The following is a 15152-nucleotide window of genomic DNA, read 5'->3' as shown; positions in this document are numbered from 1 at the left end:
TCCAAAATGGTCAAAACATTTTATTTTTCACTTTCGTAGCCTACCTTTAGTATAAGTACTGAATATTATTATTATTTCTTTACAGTAGCCTGTATTGAGTATAGCCAGACCGCCATTGTCAAGTTCCTGTGAATTATTTTTTAAATGTAGCTCCCCTAATATTGGTGATATCGATATGGCTGATTTGTTGCAGCCTACTTAGGTTATTTGTTTCAATATATAAACGTGTTGTTAAGTCGCTATTAATGATTAAATTGTGATCTGTCCCCCTTTAAAGTTGAATTGCCTCAACCTGCTGATGAATTTCAGAACCATGGACAGGTATAGTTATCAGTTACTAGCCTATATGAAACGTAATTTCTTGAAGAGGTCGCACCATTAATGAGTGGTAACACCCTCTCCCTCACCTTTACACAGCGGTCGCTTGTGGACTCTCTAATATAGCAACACAACAAAATAGGCGATACTGGAGAGCAACACTCCCTTGCTCAGAGATACGCGTCAGGGGTCCTCGGCAGCCAATCTGCTCGAGCACGTAGACGCTCGTAACTCACCAGCCCCCTGTCTCGCGTTCTCATTCCCCACAAAGCAGTGATCTGCTGACTCAGTGCCTTATACAGCAAGCCAGTCCCTTCTCCCGCGCCACCGAAGAGAACTGCGACCGACGCACGCTCCGGTATAGCTCCTCTTCAAGCACCACCGCACAGACTACAGACATGGCTAAAACGTCAATCGGTAAGATGACGGTTTCTGTATTTTCTCAGATTTGTGTGGGTGAATCTATAGGCTAGTTGAGCTTTTACGTGTTATGGATGCTGCGATGTGTAGCGGCAACACCCATGGTACAAAAGGATGCTCGGCATCAGTGGGGAGCGGTCAAGTCTGTCGCATGCCTATAAAGATGTTTCACTTGATTAAAATAAGTAGGCCATGGCCCAGTGATTTGTTTGTTTATTCCCAGGTTACGGCACCAGACATATATAATTGTATTAGGCTAATTAAAAAAGGGCGGATTGTAGTGAGCCCATATATGATTGAATAAAGCGAATGTAGGATTGCGCTATATTGTCAAAAACATGTTCGTACCTTCTTCAGATCATTAGACATAGGAACACGCAGGAATATTGGCAAGGGATTTTTGTGCAACTATTGGCACTTTTATTGATACTGCGCCGCACCTGCCACTGTGGGCCGACACATGCACACTCGTGCAGCATAATGCAGACCGGCCCCACCCAACATCCTCTGCTCCTTCATCGCAAACCAACCTCTCAAGGGTGTGAATGGATTTACTGTGCCGAATCTTGCCATGCAAACGGGGCCATCCTTTATAGGTATTACAATGGATGCAGGCAAAATAAAACAATACGAAGTGACCTCTAATGGGGGAAAAGAAAATGAATCTTCACGAGTGCACTTTTTATTTACCAAGCTAGCAAGTCTGGAGTATGTCTCCGATTGATATTGAAAAAGGTGATGCCTTTTGCAGAATGCATTCGTTGCAATCCAAACTGACGATGATGTGACATTTATTCACGACTTGTATGCGTCATATTGCCTACACCATTATGATCACTGAAATCGGTAATATAATGATATTTGATGGCCTATAGCATGTGATTACTTAAATATTTCCATATTCTGTCTGCACATTTTGTATGATCTGGGTCTTATGATACGAGTAAAATGACTGCGTCAAACTCTAACGTTAAATCATTTTGGGAGGAAAAGATTGAGGCCTCGGTGAAGAGTACGTGTCTACACATTTGACGCTGCGTAGCGGAGCGTATTGACGCGCACTATAAATCCTTCTTGGACATTGGAGACAATCTTTTTCTTCTGTCTGGGGACTTCCTCGTTTCCAGATGAATTGACTGGTGATAGATGGTGGCGCGTGCAGACAGACAGCAATAAAGAATGTCTTGATGTCTGTACCCACAAAATGTGTTTTTTTCTCCTTGGATTGACTTTAGGGCCACATGGGTTTGGCCAGACACTCTAGTAATAAGTATGATTTAATCATGGACAGTAGGAGCAGCTGTTGTGCTGTTGGACAGGTTTATCAAACAACATTGTATGTCTCACTCCTGGAAATGGAGATGTTCTGATTGTTGAGACAAAATCTTTTTATACTATTTTTTTCTTTGGCACACACCCTACATACACCATAGAGTCAGACCAACATTTGCTCATGTGCACTACAACTCTGTCTGATAAGGAATGAAATACTCTAATCATGATCCCAGGAGGACCATCATTCTCAGCTAGGCGTGGCTGTTTGTCATTACCTATTGTAACCCTTTTTTACATACTTGGTCTTCAGCCCCCAAGTCGTTCTGAGACTATGGTGGGTCCAAGGGGTGATGAACAATTTGTATCTCATTTTCCTCTCCGACAAAAAACCCACTTCCGCTGATGAGTTGCTCGAAAGGAAATTAACTACAATCCACACTGAAAGCCAAATGTTGAAATGGAAAAGGAACTGCATTTGTCCACCATGACAAATGACAATCCCAGCTCATAAACTGGCTTTGCATGATGCTGTGATCTCATACAAACCGATTCTGAGGTGGAAGCTATGTCCGAATCCCTACCTGTGCAGGATCTAACCCGTGACTCAGTACAACAGCTGTTCAATTTACCACCAGGCAACACGTTTGCTTCGGCAATTTCCAGTTGAGCTTTGTCCCTTTGCCAAACTCCAGCTCATTACAAGGCTGATTAAACATGAAACACTGGGTGTGGTTCTGGCTGAAAATAACTTATCTTTCCTTTTTTTTTTTGTCAAACATGCTGTGCTGTGTCCATTTATTGAGTTTGACAGTGCACAGTGACACAGCCCATGAATTCTAGACCCTCACCCCTACAGTTATACTTTACTAGCCAATGTTGTACTGTAAAGCCTCATCATAGAGCAGTAATGATAGATCCTGCCTGTCCAGAGGGAGTGTGCTGTAAATGGTGGACTGTCTCTATCTGTTAGACAGCTACCTTTGGTGTTTATGGAGCCTTGGGGAAGCATATATGTTGCTGAGAGAAAGCGGTTCAAGCAATGGGGCAGAGGGGAGATTATGAGAGTGTGTGAGTGTGGGGGGGGGTTCTCAGGTTTATGAGAACGGATGCAGATCTTGGACGGGGGTTCTGGGGGGGGGGGGCAGGAAGTGAGTGGCAGCACAGAGAGGCGGCGGGGGGGGGGAGGGGACGCATTCTGAGGGGTGAGGCAGGAGAAAGGGGGGGGGGTATGGGGGTGGGGGAGCGGTGAGGTTATTGATTGTCTGTGATGGCACGTTGATGGATTACTGCAGGATGGGTAGTCACTGTGGTGAGTAACTTTCCACACGATTGCATGCAGATGGGGAGATGCTGAGTTGATGAGGTGGGCCGTTTGACGAGTCCTTCCTAACTGAAAATGCGTGGCTTCCCTCTTCCAAAATAGTGTGCAGATAGCTGATAGATATTATGTTTTCCGTTCTGTTGTGCAGAATAGCGTGCATGCATTTGTATGAAAATTGAATGTCAGGGGTTTTCTAATGCGGTAAAAAAAAAATTGACATGAGCTATAGTAGAACACAAATAACAATCACCACAAACTTTGGAAAGAATGATGTCAGCAACTAAACACTGCTGACAATTTCAGACTCAGAAGTATTTCATTATAAATGTCAAATTGCAACATGGTTGTCTTCCCGCTCTAGAAAGTTCTCATCTTGGAACTTGCAACATCCCTGCTGTCTGTCTAAATGAGGAGCTAAATACCAACCGCGTGCTTCCGCTTGAAGAGCTGACAACCGCAGACTGAGAATCTCTTCAGACCTGACCAGAAGCCATTTAACCTGAATTATCTGCTCCACTGAATTGTCAATTGCCGACATCCATGCCTCTCGAGTGACTGTGAAAATGGCTGCCCAGGTGTTGCCACACACAGGTTTTAATAAGCCTGTGACAGCTAACCGCCCACATCTCTTGTCCCCCACCACCACCACCGTGGTATGGTAATTAGAAATGTAAATCTCCACAGAGATGACTGCTTCCATTAAACCGCTTTAGGGTATGTGGTCTCAGTGGAGTTTTTCAGCTCCGTTTTTTTCCCTCACTGTTGTTTTCCACAATCCCTCTTTTACCTCGGCCAAAGAGTTCAAGCCCCTTTCCATCACTGTTTCCCCCTCCGCTTTCTCTCCTCGCCTCTTGGGGAGGTGCTTAACAGGCCCCTCAGAGAGGCTGCGGTCCTACAGGAGAGCTGATGACATTAGGGTGGCGTCTGTCGGTCTGGTGGAGTCTGGCTAAAGTGGCAGGGGGATTTGGATGGGGGCTGAGTTAGCAGCATGGCCACCGACACTGTATCCACTATGGATTATAGGTTCATTTTCATTTCATTTGTTGTCCTCTCCATTGATCAAAATGGGCTGGATCCAGTTACATGAGTTTGACTAACAGAAAGTCATCCTTTAACCCATTGTATCCGCCCTACATTGTCATTTCTTTTGAAGATTGATGTGTTGCAGAGTTTGGATAGGGGCTCCCGCAGGTGAACTTGTCTCACAGGAAGAGAAATGTGGCCCGGTTCAGCCTTGAGGGCTGAACGTGATTGATCATGCCTGGCACCTGCGTTCTGGGCGTGATTGTCCCCCTGTGGGTCTCTGTACCCACAATACCAAAAGTATCTGAGCAGAAACACTGCAGTCAGAACTAGTTCCTTTCCTCTCTCTCTTCCTTTGGGACTGTTCTAGAACATTGAGGCACTGTAGTGCCTCATTTCAATGAAGGTGCCAAATATGTACAGAAGGGAAGAAAAGCAAGGGTAAGCAAGGTTACTTTAGACTTTTTTTTTTCGTTACTTTTTTCATTTTCCCAGGATCCCCCTCATTCCCTTTTAGTGCACTTTTGTTCCTCCTCTTGCCTTGACCAATGCCAAATGCATATTAAACAGCTTCCAGATTGGAGCTGGCTCCACCATTTGTCGACAGTTTTAGATCCGGTGGCCCGGTGAATCGCACCGTGGATTTGGCTCATATTAAAGAGAAAGTCTTTTCTCAAAAAACTCTTAATGAATTCATTATTTGCTTCAGTAGCCAAGGAAAGATAATGATGTTGAAATTAGACTGTACTGCAGAAGCAAGAAATCTGGAGTTTGTCCACCCAGCTGAAACCAGAGTCCCAAACAGACTAGGTCAGGGGGGCAAAATAGCACAGGCTATGTAAATCAATTATAAGGTGAAACAAAATGCATTGCTAATGATGCATGAGGATTACTGTGGGGTATAAGGTTGTTAAGGAAACAAGTCCTTTCAAGGACAGCCCCACCCCACTTCCTGCTTCCATGCACCACGCCCACAGAGACCCGAAAAAAACTACAAAGCCCATGATAATTCATCCGAATCATGATGATGTTTTATTTGTTGTCGTATTTTTAGGTTTTGCTGAATATTTATTTTCCCCAAAACATCTAACGCGGCTGTTTGAACGATCCCTCGTAGGGGTTGGAGAAAGTGGCTTAATGTGTCTTTGATGTGGGGTTTTGTCTGATTGTTGATTCACAGCCTACAAAGAGAAGATGAAGGAGATTTCGGTCCTCTCTCTCATCTGCTCCTGTCTGTACCCCGAGGCTCGTAAGAACCTCATGGGCGAGTTTGAAGGTAGGCAACAGGATCGACTGCTTTGTCTTTGCAGTCGGATCTCTCTTCTGAAGGCGTTGGAAAACGCGTCCTCTTTGTTGAAGCGAAAAGCCATATCAGGAACGTGGAGTTCCTCTCTGTCTCTTTAGTTTTGTTCCGTGTGCTCATCATCTTTCTTTCTTCTTCTCACCCTCTCCCCACCTCCCACACACATCATCAACATGCAACCCCCCTCCTTTTCTCTCCATGTCACTCTCTCTCCTCCTTCCTCTTTCTCTCTCACTCTCTCCATCTGACCGCGCACCCACGCACCCACGTGCGCACGCACACATCATGCACTATCTCACTATCTATCTATCTATGTATCTATCTATCTATGTATCTATTTATCCCCCCCATCACACACACACACACACTCAAACACACACTTCCCCACCTTCCAGCAGACATGGAGGTCAAGCCCATCAACAAGCGGGCCTCAGGCCAGGCCTTCGAGGTGATCCTCAAGCCCCCCTCCCCGGTGTCCGACGCCGCCCATACCATCACCAACCCCCCGAAGAAGGAGGTCTCTCTGGAGGACATCCAGAAGAAGCTGGAAGCCGCCGAGGACCGCCGGAGAGTGAGTCTTCCCCCCTCGTCCTCGTCTTCCTCCCCAGGCTCGACCAGGCGGACGAGAGCCGGTCCTGTCCGCCTCTAAATCCATGAATCGATTGGACCGATCGGTCATGCCGTCGATCCATCTATATATTGATTGAGCAGTGGATTGCTGGAATCAGCGACGCAATTATGTATTGGAACATATGGTCTCTCGGGGGACGGGGGGGGACGTTCTTGAGAAACGACGCGACACTAACGAGCTGTTTCCTGTTTCCTTCCCACTCCACCACATCCCACTTCTCAAATGCACCCTTGCGCTTTCACCGCACACACACACGTTCACACTCACACACACGCACACACACACACCCCAGTCCCAGGAGGCGTTGGTGCTGCGGGCCCTGGCCGAGAAGAGGGAGCACGAGCGCGACGTGCTGCTCAAGGCCATGGAGGAGAACAGCAACTTCAGCCGCATGGCCGAGGAGAAGCTCACCATGAAGATGGAGCAGATCAAGGAGAACCGCCAGGCCTACCTGGCCTCCATCATGGAGCGCCTGCAGGAGAAGGTGAGGAGCGGAGAGGGAGGGGGGGGGAGGGAGGGAGAGAAGGGAGGGAGGGAGGGAGGGAGGGAGAGGGGGAGGGAGGGAGGGAGAGACGGGAGGTTGGGGTTTCGAAGGGAGAAAGAAGAAAGGAGCGAGGGACATTTCCAGAAAGTGGCTGCAAGGGAAGCTTATGTTTATCTGTGCTGATGACTTCGTTTTTTTATCATTTTTTTACAAATGTACATATTTGTGTGTGTGTTCAGGAGAAGCATGCCCAGATGGTGCGCAGGAACAAGGAGTTGAGAGAAGAGATCACAGCGTGAGCGGGGCCCTCTCTCACCCACCTCCCCACACCCTCCGAGTCTCCCTTGTAACCTACCATGTCCCCTCTCCCATCCGTCTCCCTACCCCACACCACGACCCCCCCCCCCCCAACCACCTCCGCTGCAACATCCCCCCCCCCCACACATTACCACCACCGCCCTGTGTCAGAAGTCGTGGAGAACACCTGTGAGGAGGGTTCAAATCCTAGTCTCAACACCTCGAACAGACAGGGGTGAAGTGAATAAAAATTAAAATAGACAAAAAAAAAACGCCAATCCTCCCAGTCCTCTAAAAGGAATGTTTTTGCTCGATTTCAATTATGAAAAAACTTGTAAAAGTGGGTATCGTTTATTTATTGTTTTTTTTTGTAAATACTTCTTTTTTTGTTATATCCAGTACAATACAGAAGCAAGTATTCATTGCAAGTGTGCCATTCTGTTCTCCATCTCTCTATTTGTGGATGTGATTGTTTGATTATCCTTTAATCCCAGACACTCCTGTTTGCGGTTCCTATTGTTATCAAGCTTAGGTGTTTGTCGTGAGTTTGCCAGCTGGTGACCGTTTGCAGTATCTGGTCATGTCTGCCTTACTCTGCGTCACAAATCTCACACAGTTTGAGTCCGAGTGTGCACCGGTGAAGGCTTCCGATCCCTAATGGATCAAACCAACGTCTCATTGATGTAACAGAGAGCCCCAAGGGAGAGGCCCCAACTATACGTGTTAGCATTCACTTCCTGTGTAATCAACGGAGAAGCACGCTCGTGTGCACTTGGCGCCCCCCAAAAAGTGTCGGAAGAGAATTGGGACCCAGCCCATCTGTGTCTGTGTCGAGAACGCAAGCAGTCACTGCACACTGACTCCAGCGACAGTGCTTCAGGAGAATACTATAGCATTTATGAGCCCATTCTCTCGTCTGTCTGCCTCGCGCCCCTTTCTCAAGCCCCTCCCCAACCACCCCACACCCCCCTCCCCCCACCTCCCCCCCCCCCTCTTCCTCCCCGTCAGCCCATGCACATGTCCGCGACACACATACATGCCCGCACACACGCACACACACTGTGGACACACACAAAGGGAGAACAGTCGGTAAGCATAGTCGTAGTTCAAGGTCCTCTATGACCAACATGTTGGCCCGCCTGTAATTTCAACTGCCATTTCCTAGACCCAATGGTAGACCACAGAGTAATGTCTCGCTTCTCAAGATTAGCCGAATGACCTGTCAATCATCTATTAGCATTCACAATCTCCGAGTGCACAGGTGCCATGACTGTAGAAGTTCCAGAAATGCTGCTGTGACATCACGTCAATTGTGAGGTTCCTAAGCGTGGCCGGAACTAGGATCAGTCAGACTTCCCGAGTATTCACTTAAACCAACAAAGGCGGGGAAACACCAACCTGATCTACAAATCTGCATAAACTATCCATTGTAAACAGACTCGTCCCATCTTCTCCTTATCCAATAGGACATCCTAGGATTAGGACTCAAGAAAACTATATAGCACCATGCTAGACTGTGTCAGTCTCGTACCGCTAACGTCCAAACAGACAGAGGACCATCGACTGCCAAACATCAGTATGGTTGAAACCCACTCATTCCTTCCAAGTACTAAAGAACACCAAACTGCAAATGAAGGAAGGAGTGTGTTAAGAGTAAAGGGGAGTCTAAGACGTAGTGAACGTGTAAGCCATAAGAGTGACAAGCCCTTAAAGAATGTTGGGGGGGGGTTCAGTGAGCCTCTGGATCCTCTAAGCTAAAGCCTATAGGATAGCGTTGCCTAGCATTGGTCTGCTGGATGATTTAGCAAAAAGGACAATGTTAAAGCCCTGTTGGTCACATATACAGGCGTGTGTGTTTTTGTGTGTGTGTGTGTATATATACAGTATGTGTGAGTGTGTGTTTCAGGATAGGTGGGTAGCCTAGGATTTGACCTTGGAAAGGAACTTTGTAGTAGGGACAGTTGCATAATGATCACTTACTGTTAACCTTTTCATCGGTGTGTCACAACTTCCTGTTGTGGCCCTAACTACCTGCCTACCTGACTTCCTCTCCCTGTTTGTGTGTTTCCCCCTTCCACATATATCTTTGTGAGCAAGCTGTGGTTAATAAAGTTTGGGGTTCAGTCAAAGAAGCATGACTTGGGTGTATTTTTTGCATTGCAACCAAAAACTGTTGTAAAGTGCAGCATGTTTGCACACATAATTTTTCAAACTTGGGCTTCCTTATTGTCACAAACTGAATTCTAAATTGTATTTCAAGTTCAAACCTCAAGTGGCACTATAGGACCAGAGTTGTAATATTAATTGTAACCAGGAGGTGGAGACAAATCATATGTTTTTATCCAACATCTTCGAGTCATTGCTCAGTTAAGCCACACGAAACCTTGTCACACGTTGCTGAGTCATACTTCAGTGTGAGCAAACCTTTCAGTGGGAGGAAGGGTGTGTGAAATAGGGAGGAAGGGTGGTTAAAAGAAGGGAGGTCGAAGGAGAAAAAGGAGTTGTTTTGTCACTGTTTTAAGGCGGCGGCCAACATGTGGACAGAGTGTGAGATGAAGGAACTGGAAGAAGGACAAGGTCCAGTAATGGCTGGGACCCCACCACACAGCTCACGCTATCTCTCCTCCCCCTCTCCCCCTCTCCCCCTTCTTTCTGTGTCTCTCCCTCGCCTCTTTCTCTCCCTCTTTCGGTCTCCCTTTTTCCTCCCCAGCTCTTTTCCTCTCTCTCTACTTCTCCTTCGCTCACTCTTTCCCTCTCCCTTTCGCTTCAACCTCCTCCTCTCCCTCTCCTTTAGTTCTCGCTCTTTCTCTCTTCCCTCTCTTTCCTTCATCTCCCTCTCCTCGTCCTCCCTCTCTTCTTCCTCCATCCCTCTTTCACAAGTTCCCACGCACAGGGGCCAGGCAGGCTGCTATTGTCCAGGATATCCCCTCCTTGTTAATGGTTTCCTGTACACACACACACACACACACACGCAAATAAACGAACACTCACAAACACCCACAGACATTCACATGCCTTAACCCTAAAAATAACTTTTCTATTTTAGTCCCAGGCATTCTAAAATACATAGACAGCTCTCTTTACTAATAGGTCTTTTATTACAGGGAAATTGAAATCAACTTGGTAAAGCCAAGAAATGTGATTTGTCATCGCTTTTCTACATCACAAAAACGGAACGTCCAAAACTACTTTCTATGGTACGGTGACACACACCGAGCAAACATGGTCTTGACGGATGTTGGTAACGCCATGGAAACCACTGGGGTCCAGTGTTTCATACGTAGAAACAAAACTACTTCTCTGCATTCTATTTTACACAGTATCTGTATCATTACAATTTTGTTTTTATCTGTTTTGGCCTTACAAGCGCATCGTCGAACTCACTTTAGGGGGCTGTACGGTGGAATGTGATTCTACAGTACGAAAATGATGTGATAGCTGAATTCAAATGTCCTGCATAACTCTATACAAACCCTACAGCCATCAGGTCTCAACTGGGACATGGAACCAGGGATCTGAACTTGGAGAAGCTTATCATTCCTATTGTCTGTTTGGTGAACAGTTGACATGCCTTAATTTGTGGGTTTCTATCAGGGGATGGGAGGTTAAATCAGGGGAAGCTTAAGTTAAAAACAAACAGACCTCAGTGACCATATGATGGTGCAGATAAATCCCAATTTAGACTGTGGACAGTGTACCATAAACTACCGTGAAATGGGGGGTGACCCTGCACCACCTCAATGGCCCTGACACACACACACGCACACACACCCTGCGTGACTATTTGCTGTACTCTTTTTCTCTTTCTAACATAAGCATATGCACACACCCAGCCATAGTGTCTGGGGGAGGTACCGATACATTGTGAAACAAAGAGGACAGTTTGACTGAGACCTTGATGGGCGACTGACTGCCTGACCATCTGGAAATCGCTCTCTTGGCTAACACCTCCGAACTTCTAAAGGAGGGGGTGGACAGGGTCTTCCAGGAAAACAACACACAGATCCAATCAACACTGTAAAACACTTTTTACTGTCATTTTTTCCTCTTTTTTAACATAAGAAATCACAATTCTCTAGAGGAAATACAAATCCTATAGCTATCTCCTTTACAGGATGCCAGTATTATAGAAAACCCAAAACTTTTTTGTAACTTTTTTTTTGTAAAAGTCAAATCTTGTTTTGTGTAGGTCCAGCTCAGCCGGATTGAGTTCAGTCCAGGAAGAAGGGGTTGGGGTTACACGTTCAGAAGGCACCTATTTCCATGCCCCAGGGTCTGTAGGGTTTTCCTAGGCTGGCGGCAGGGGCGGGGGGGCTGAGGGTGGTGGAGGAAGAGGGGGCGAGAAGGGGGAAAGCACTGAAGGGGAAGGGAAAGGCAGAGAGGGAGGACAGGAGAGGGGGGGAGAGCTTGGACACGGCCGAAGAAGGGCTCATCCCCAGGGAGTGGGCTGCCGCGCTGGCTGAGGCGGCCGAGGGGGGGATGCGGATCGGCCCCTGGGCGTGCTCCGAATGGGACGTCCCGCCGCCCAGCCTGCTGGGAACGTGAGTCTCGGTGGATGAGGACGGGGAGGACGAGGAGGGCGTGGAGGAGGAGGAGGAGGAGGAGCTGGAGGACGAGGTGGATGGGCTATTGGTGGCACTACGGGGCAGCGACGCTAACGATGCTATCGTGGCTAGCGCGGCCCCTTGCTGCTGCTGGTGCTGGTGCTGGAGCATGAGGTGGTGAGCCAGGTGAGCAGGGGGGGAACCGAAGGCGGACCCCCAGGCCAAGTGACCTAGACCGGAGTGGGCCTCCCTCTGGGTTGCATAGCTGTTGAGGTGGGACACAAGGCGGATGCGCAGTGGGTCGGTACTGTCCAGTCCCTCAATGATACTCAGGTAGCGGGCTGTCTCGGCCAAGCACTCCCTGAACCCCAGCCCCCGGTAGTCCATGGCCAGGGCGTGGGCATCAAAGTAACCTGCAAGGGAGAGGGAGAAACCTGTTTAGTCAGAAAATCACCTAGAAGCAAACTTCCAAAACAAGTCTATCAGGAGAGTGGATTTCTTTACCAAGAATACATCTCTTGCAATGTATATGGAAGAGAAAAAAAACGAAGACAGTTCTTTCAGAACGATTCCGTTTGTTTGACCGCGAGGTCTAATCTGAATTATTAATTAATTTGACAAAACATGCCGACGTTGACTAATGCTTGACATTTTTTCTTTTGTACAATAACGTAATCTTATTTGTGGAAATGATTCCACAAAATACGATAACCAATCGATTGTGTGATTCAATTCATTCATTACATTTTTAATAACTATAAATTGATTGTACCTTTGCCTCCAGCAGCGTGAAGCATCTTCAAATGATCCACCGTCATCTGCAGAATCTCTGCTTTCTCCAGTTTAGCTGAACCCTGCTTGATAAAAAAAAGTTAAATGGTAAATTTCGATGAGCATCAAACATACTCATATTTACACATCAGCGATGATAGCCACTAACCAAAATTCCTAAGCAAACCCGACTTAGCATTTTACGCATGACGCGCAAGCCGTACCTGCTTTTCAAATGCGCTGGGAACCAGTCTTCGAAGCTCGGAGAGGCTGTTGTTAATCCGGTCACGGCGACGCTTCTCAATGATCTGAAGGCAGAATTGATTTGTTGAGTCATGGCTTCAATAAAATAGGAACGAAAAACAATCCTTCAACATACATTGGGCTTTTACGCACGTTTCAGAGCTAACTAGAAATATGTACTCACTCCTCGGCGACGCTTCCGTGCTTGCACCTGCGTTGTTGTCGGTGGAGACATCGACCCAAGAGGCGAACTGAGATTCCTTTTCGTGGGAAAGAAGAAATACAAGCGTTACAATGTTTTGCGTAATTTGAGATACAAGACACGTATCCCAGAATGCATGCTTTGACTTTATTGCCATATGCGGGAATTATTTTTCCATCCACAGCATATCAACAGTCAAGGGGTGATTTTAACGCAAAAGTTGTAAAAAAAACTTTGAACATTTACACATATATTAAGCTAACTTACCCATTTTCGTCACCACTCTCCTTCTCAACTTCGATATTTTCATCAAGCTCGCTGTCCGAGGAACTGAAATCGTGATTCCTTTTCATTTTATCCGCTGTTTCTTCTTGATTGGGGATAGTCCTTCTGTGCGCTTCTCTCAGACTTGTGTCTACTCGGTATGCCTAGATCTAGTCCGTTTGAAGCATTCTCTTTCCCACGGTATCATTTCTACGCTGCAGCTAGCCAAGAGAGGCGGGGCTTGGAAGAGAACTAGCCAATTAAGAAGCGGCCGTGGGTTTAAATGACAGCGCAGTTGGCCTAAAGACGCCCCGGCTCTTTGAATAATTTTGACAGCGGTCCAATAGGCTTTCGGTCCGTGACTGTCGCACTCCGCCCCTATGTGTCCGCGAGCACTGTGGCTGTCTGTCCCGGTTGTGATGAGGGGTGGCTGGCCGGCTGTCAGCACGCGCTAGCCGTGGGAAAGTTTCTCAGCCCAACGCTGATAACCAATCAGGGGCGACGGCCGTCTCCGACATTGGAATGAATGGGCCAATTGGTTGGGGCGACGGGCGGTCTGCGAGTGAGCGTGTGAACCTGTAATCTAATACTAACTCATCCAAAGGCGAAGTAGTGTACAAGAGGAAGCTATGAAGTCTAATCTTACCCCTCAGACCGACATCATGCACGGCAAAGATGCTTAAAAGACCGCGAAGACTGTGGATGTGTTCACTCACAAACACAACAAAAGGCATAATGAAATTAAAAGGGGTTCCCTAACTTCCCTCTCTGGTGACTTTGACACACACAAACACACACACACACAACACATAGCACATACACACACAGACAGACTACGTCATTTAAAAAGGCATTGTTGTACTTGTTTGTACATAGGGTTGACTCATGTGACAAACTGTCGGAGCCCCTGCTGATCCACTTAGAGTGCTTTGATAGGAGTAGCTTTAGTCAAGGGTCCCCAAGGAGTCGTCTTTTGCAGGGACCCAATGGAGGAACATTTGCATACACACAGACACACACACACACAAACACTTACATAAACACACACACACACCCATCGTAGGCACACTCGTAAACACACGTACATACACAGCAACACACGCACACTGCTTTGCCCACAGCGCTAGTACAAACAGTTTCCCCAAATACTGTATCCTGCACACTCGCTCAAATCCATATCCTGAATGAGAAACAGCACACGACTTAACGATAGAAGACCTCACACTACGTCAGCATCTGTCAGCAAGGACCCAGAGACACGGGTTCAGAAAATCAATCTCTTTGATGTTTCTGCAAAACACTAATTTCCACCGATGGGCAAGGTAAGCCCAGGTATACCCGGTCTGTGACAGAAAATGGCTGAACCGAGGTTCTTCCCCCGGGTGAGGCCGCCCTCAGTGACAGGGACGGTGGCTGCCTTGATGGTCACCCACCAGGGCCAGTGAGAGGGGCTGCCTCTCTCTCTCCAGCTCGGTCGTCGTGGTGAAGAAGAGGAGGCCCTCATCTGTCGTGGTCTTCCTCCTGCCCGGGGGCCTAGCACCGTGAACACCGCAGACATCTGGACTACAACTCCCACGTTCCCCCAGGCTGGTGGTCGCTGTCGGTGGGTGAGGGTGCAAAGGGGGGTTTGGGTGGGGTGTGTGTGTGTGTCTGTGAGAGAGAGCGTGTGTGTGTATCGGTGTGTTTGCGTGTCCGTGCGTCGGTCTGCGCGCGTGTGTGTGTGTTTGTTGGCAATGCATGTGTGTCTCCCGGGGTTTGACTGCACGTGTGTGTGTATTTGTCTGCATGCGTGTGTGTGTGTGTGTGTGTGAGAGAGGTGGGCGGGCCAGGGCGCCTGTTGTATTTCAAGTTCATCGAGAGTTCCCACGCTGTTATTTGCTTTGTTCCTTTGCGTCTCATCACATGTTGTGATTAGTGCCTTTCAGAGGCCAGCCTTTGAAGGTGCGCGCCCTGCAACACAACATCGTTTCCTGCCCCCTGCGAGCGAATCAGACCGGACCTCCAGCCCCGGGGCTTACGGACGATGGCTTCTCCTGCTGTGCTCTCGCTCAGTTCC

General features: G+C 47.6%; 2 protein-coding genes across 4 annotated transcripts; one reads left to right on the top strand and one right to left on the bottom strand.

Moving 5' to 3' along the window:
* The first annotated feature begins 597 nt into the window (after positions 1 to 597).
* stmn2b (stathmin 2b) lies at positions 598 to 9196 on the top strand. 2 transcript variants are annotated; one of them, XM_047019050.1, is made up of 5 exons: positions 598 to 735; positions 5538 to 5633; positions 6059 to 6231; positions 6584 to 6775; positions 7015 to 9196. In XM_047019050.1, the coding sequence occupies exons 1-5, from the start codon at positions 717 to 719 to the stop codon at positions 7072 to 7074; spliced, it is 540 nt and encodes a 179-aa protein (XP_046875006.1). In that variant the 5' UTR covers positions 598 to 716; the 3' UTR covers positions 7075 to 9196. The 2 variants fall into 2 exon arrangements, with proteins under 2 accessions (XP_046875006.1, XP_046875007.1); XM_047019051.1 differs by lacking the exon at positions 598 to 735 and having other exon boundaries at positions 5551 to 5633; positions 6056 to 6231.
* Positions 9197 to 11083: 1887 nt separating this feature from the next.
* On the bottom strand, positions 11084 to 13282 carry hey1 (hes-related family bHLH transcription factor with YRPW motif 1). 2 transcript variants are annotated; one of them, XM_047019837.1, is made up of 5 exons: positions 13100 to 13282; positions 12815 to 12890; positions 12612 to 12695; positions 12389 to 12473; positions 11084 to 12029 (listed from the first exon to the last, which is right to left on the bottom strand). In XM_047019837.1, the coding sequence occupies exons 1-5, from the start codon at positions 13183 to 13185 to the stop codon at positions 11317 to 11319; spliced, it is 1044 nt and encodes a 347-aa protein (XP_046875793.1). In that variant the 5' UTR covers positions 13186 to 13282; the 3' UTR covers positions 11084 to 11316. The 2 variants fall into 2 exon arrangements, with proteins under 2 accessions (XP_046875793.1, XP_046875794.1); XM_047019838.1 differs by having other exon boundaries at positions 12389 to 12470.
* Positions 13283 to 15152: the final 1870 nt, after the last annotated feature.

Source organism: Hypomesus transpacificus, chromosome 4 (assembly GCF_021917145.1).
Source record: "Hypomesus transpacificus isolate Combined female chromosome 4, fHypTra1, whole genome shotgun sequence".
In the NCBI taxonomy this organism is placed as follows: domain Eukaryota; kingdom Metazoa; phylum Chordata; class Actinopteri; order Osmeriformes; family Osmeridae; genus Hypomesus; species Hypomesus transpacificus.
This window is presented reverse-complemented; position numbering and strand designations above follow the sequence as displayed.

Excerpts from the sequence above, each read along its gene's own strand:
- stmn2b (XM_047019050.1), top strand. Across the intron at positions 5,634-6,058 it reads CCTCATGGGCGAGTTTGAAG|ACATGGAGGTCAAGCCCATC; the intron begins GTAGGCAACAGG and ends ACCTTCCAGCAG. Across the intron at positions 6,232-6,583 it reads CCGCCGAGGACCGCCGGAGA|TCCCAGGAGGCGTTGGTGCT; the intron begins GTGAGTCTTCCC and ends CACACACCCCAG.
- hey1 (XM_047019837.1), bottom strand. The coding sequence starts at position 13,185 with ATGAAAAGGAATCACGATTTCAGTTCCTCGGACAGCGAGCTTGATGAA. Across the intron at positions 12,696-12,814 it reads CACGGAAGCGTCGCCGAGGA|ATCATTGAGAAGCGTCGCCG; the intron begins GTGAGTACATAT and ends TTCTGCCTTCAG. Across the intron at positions 12,030-12,388 it reads TCACGCTGCTGGAGGCAAAG|GTTACTTTGATGCCCACGCC; the intron begins GTACAATCAATT and ends TCTCCCTTGCAG.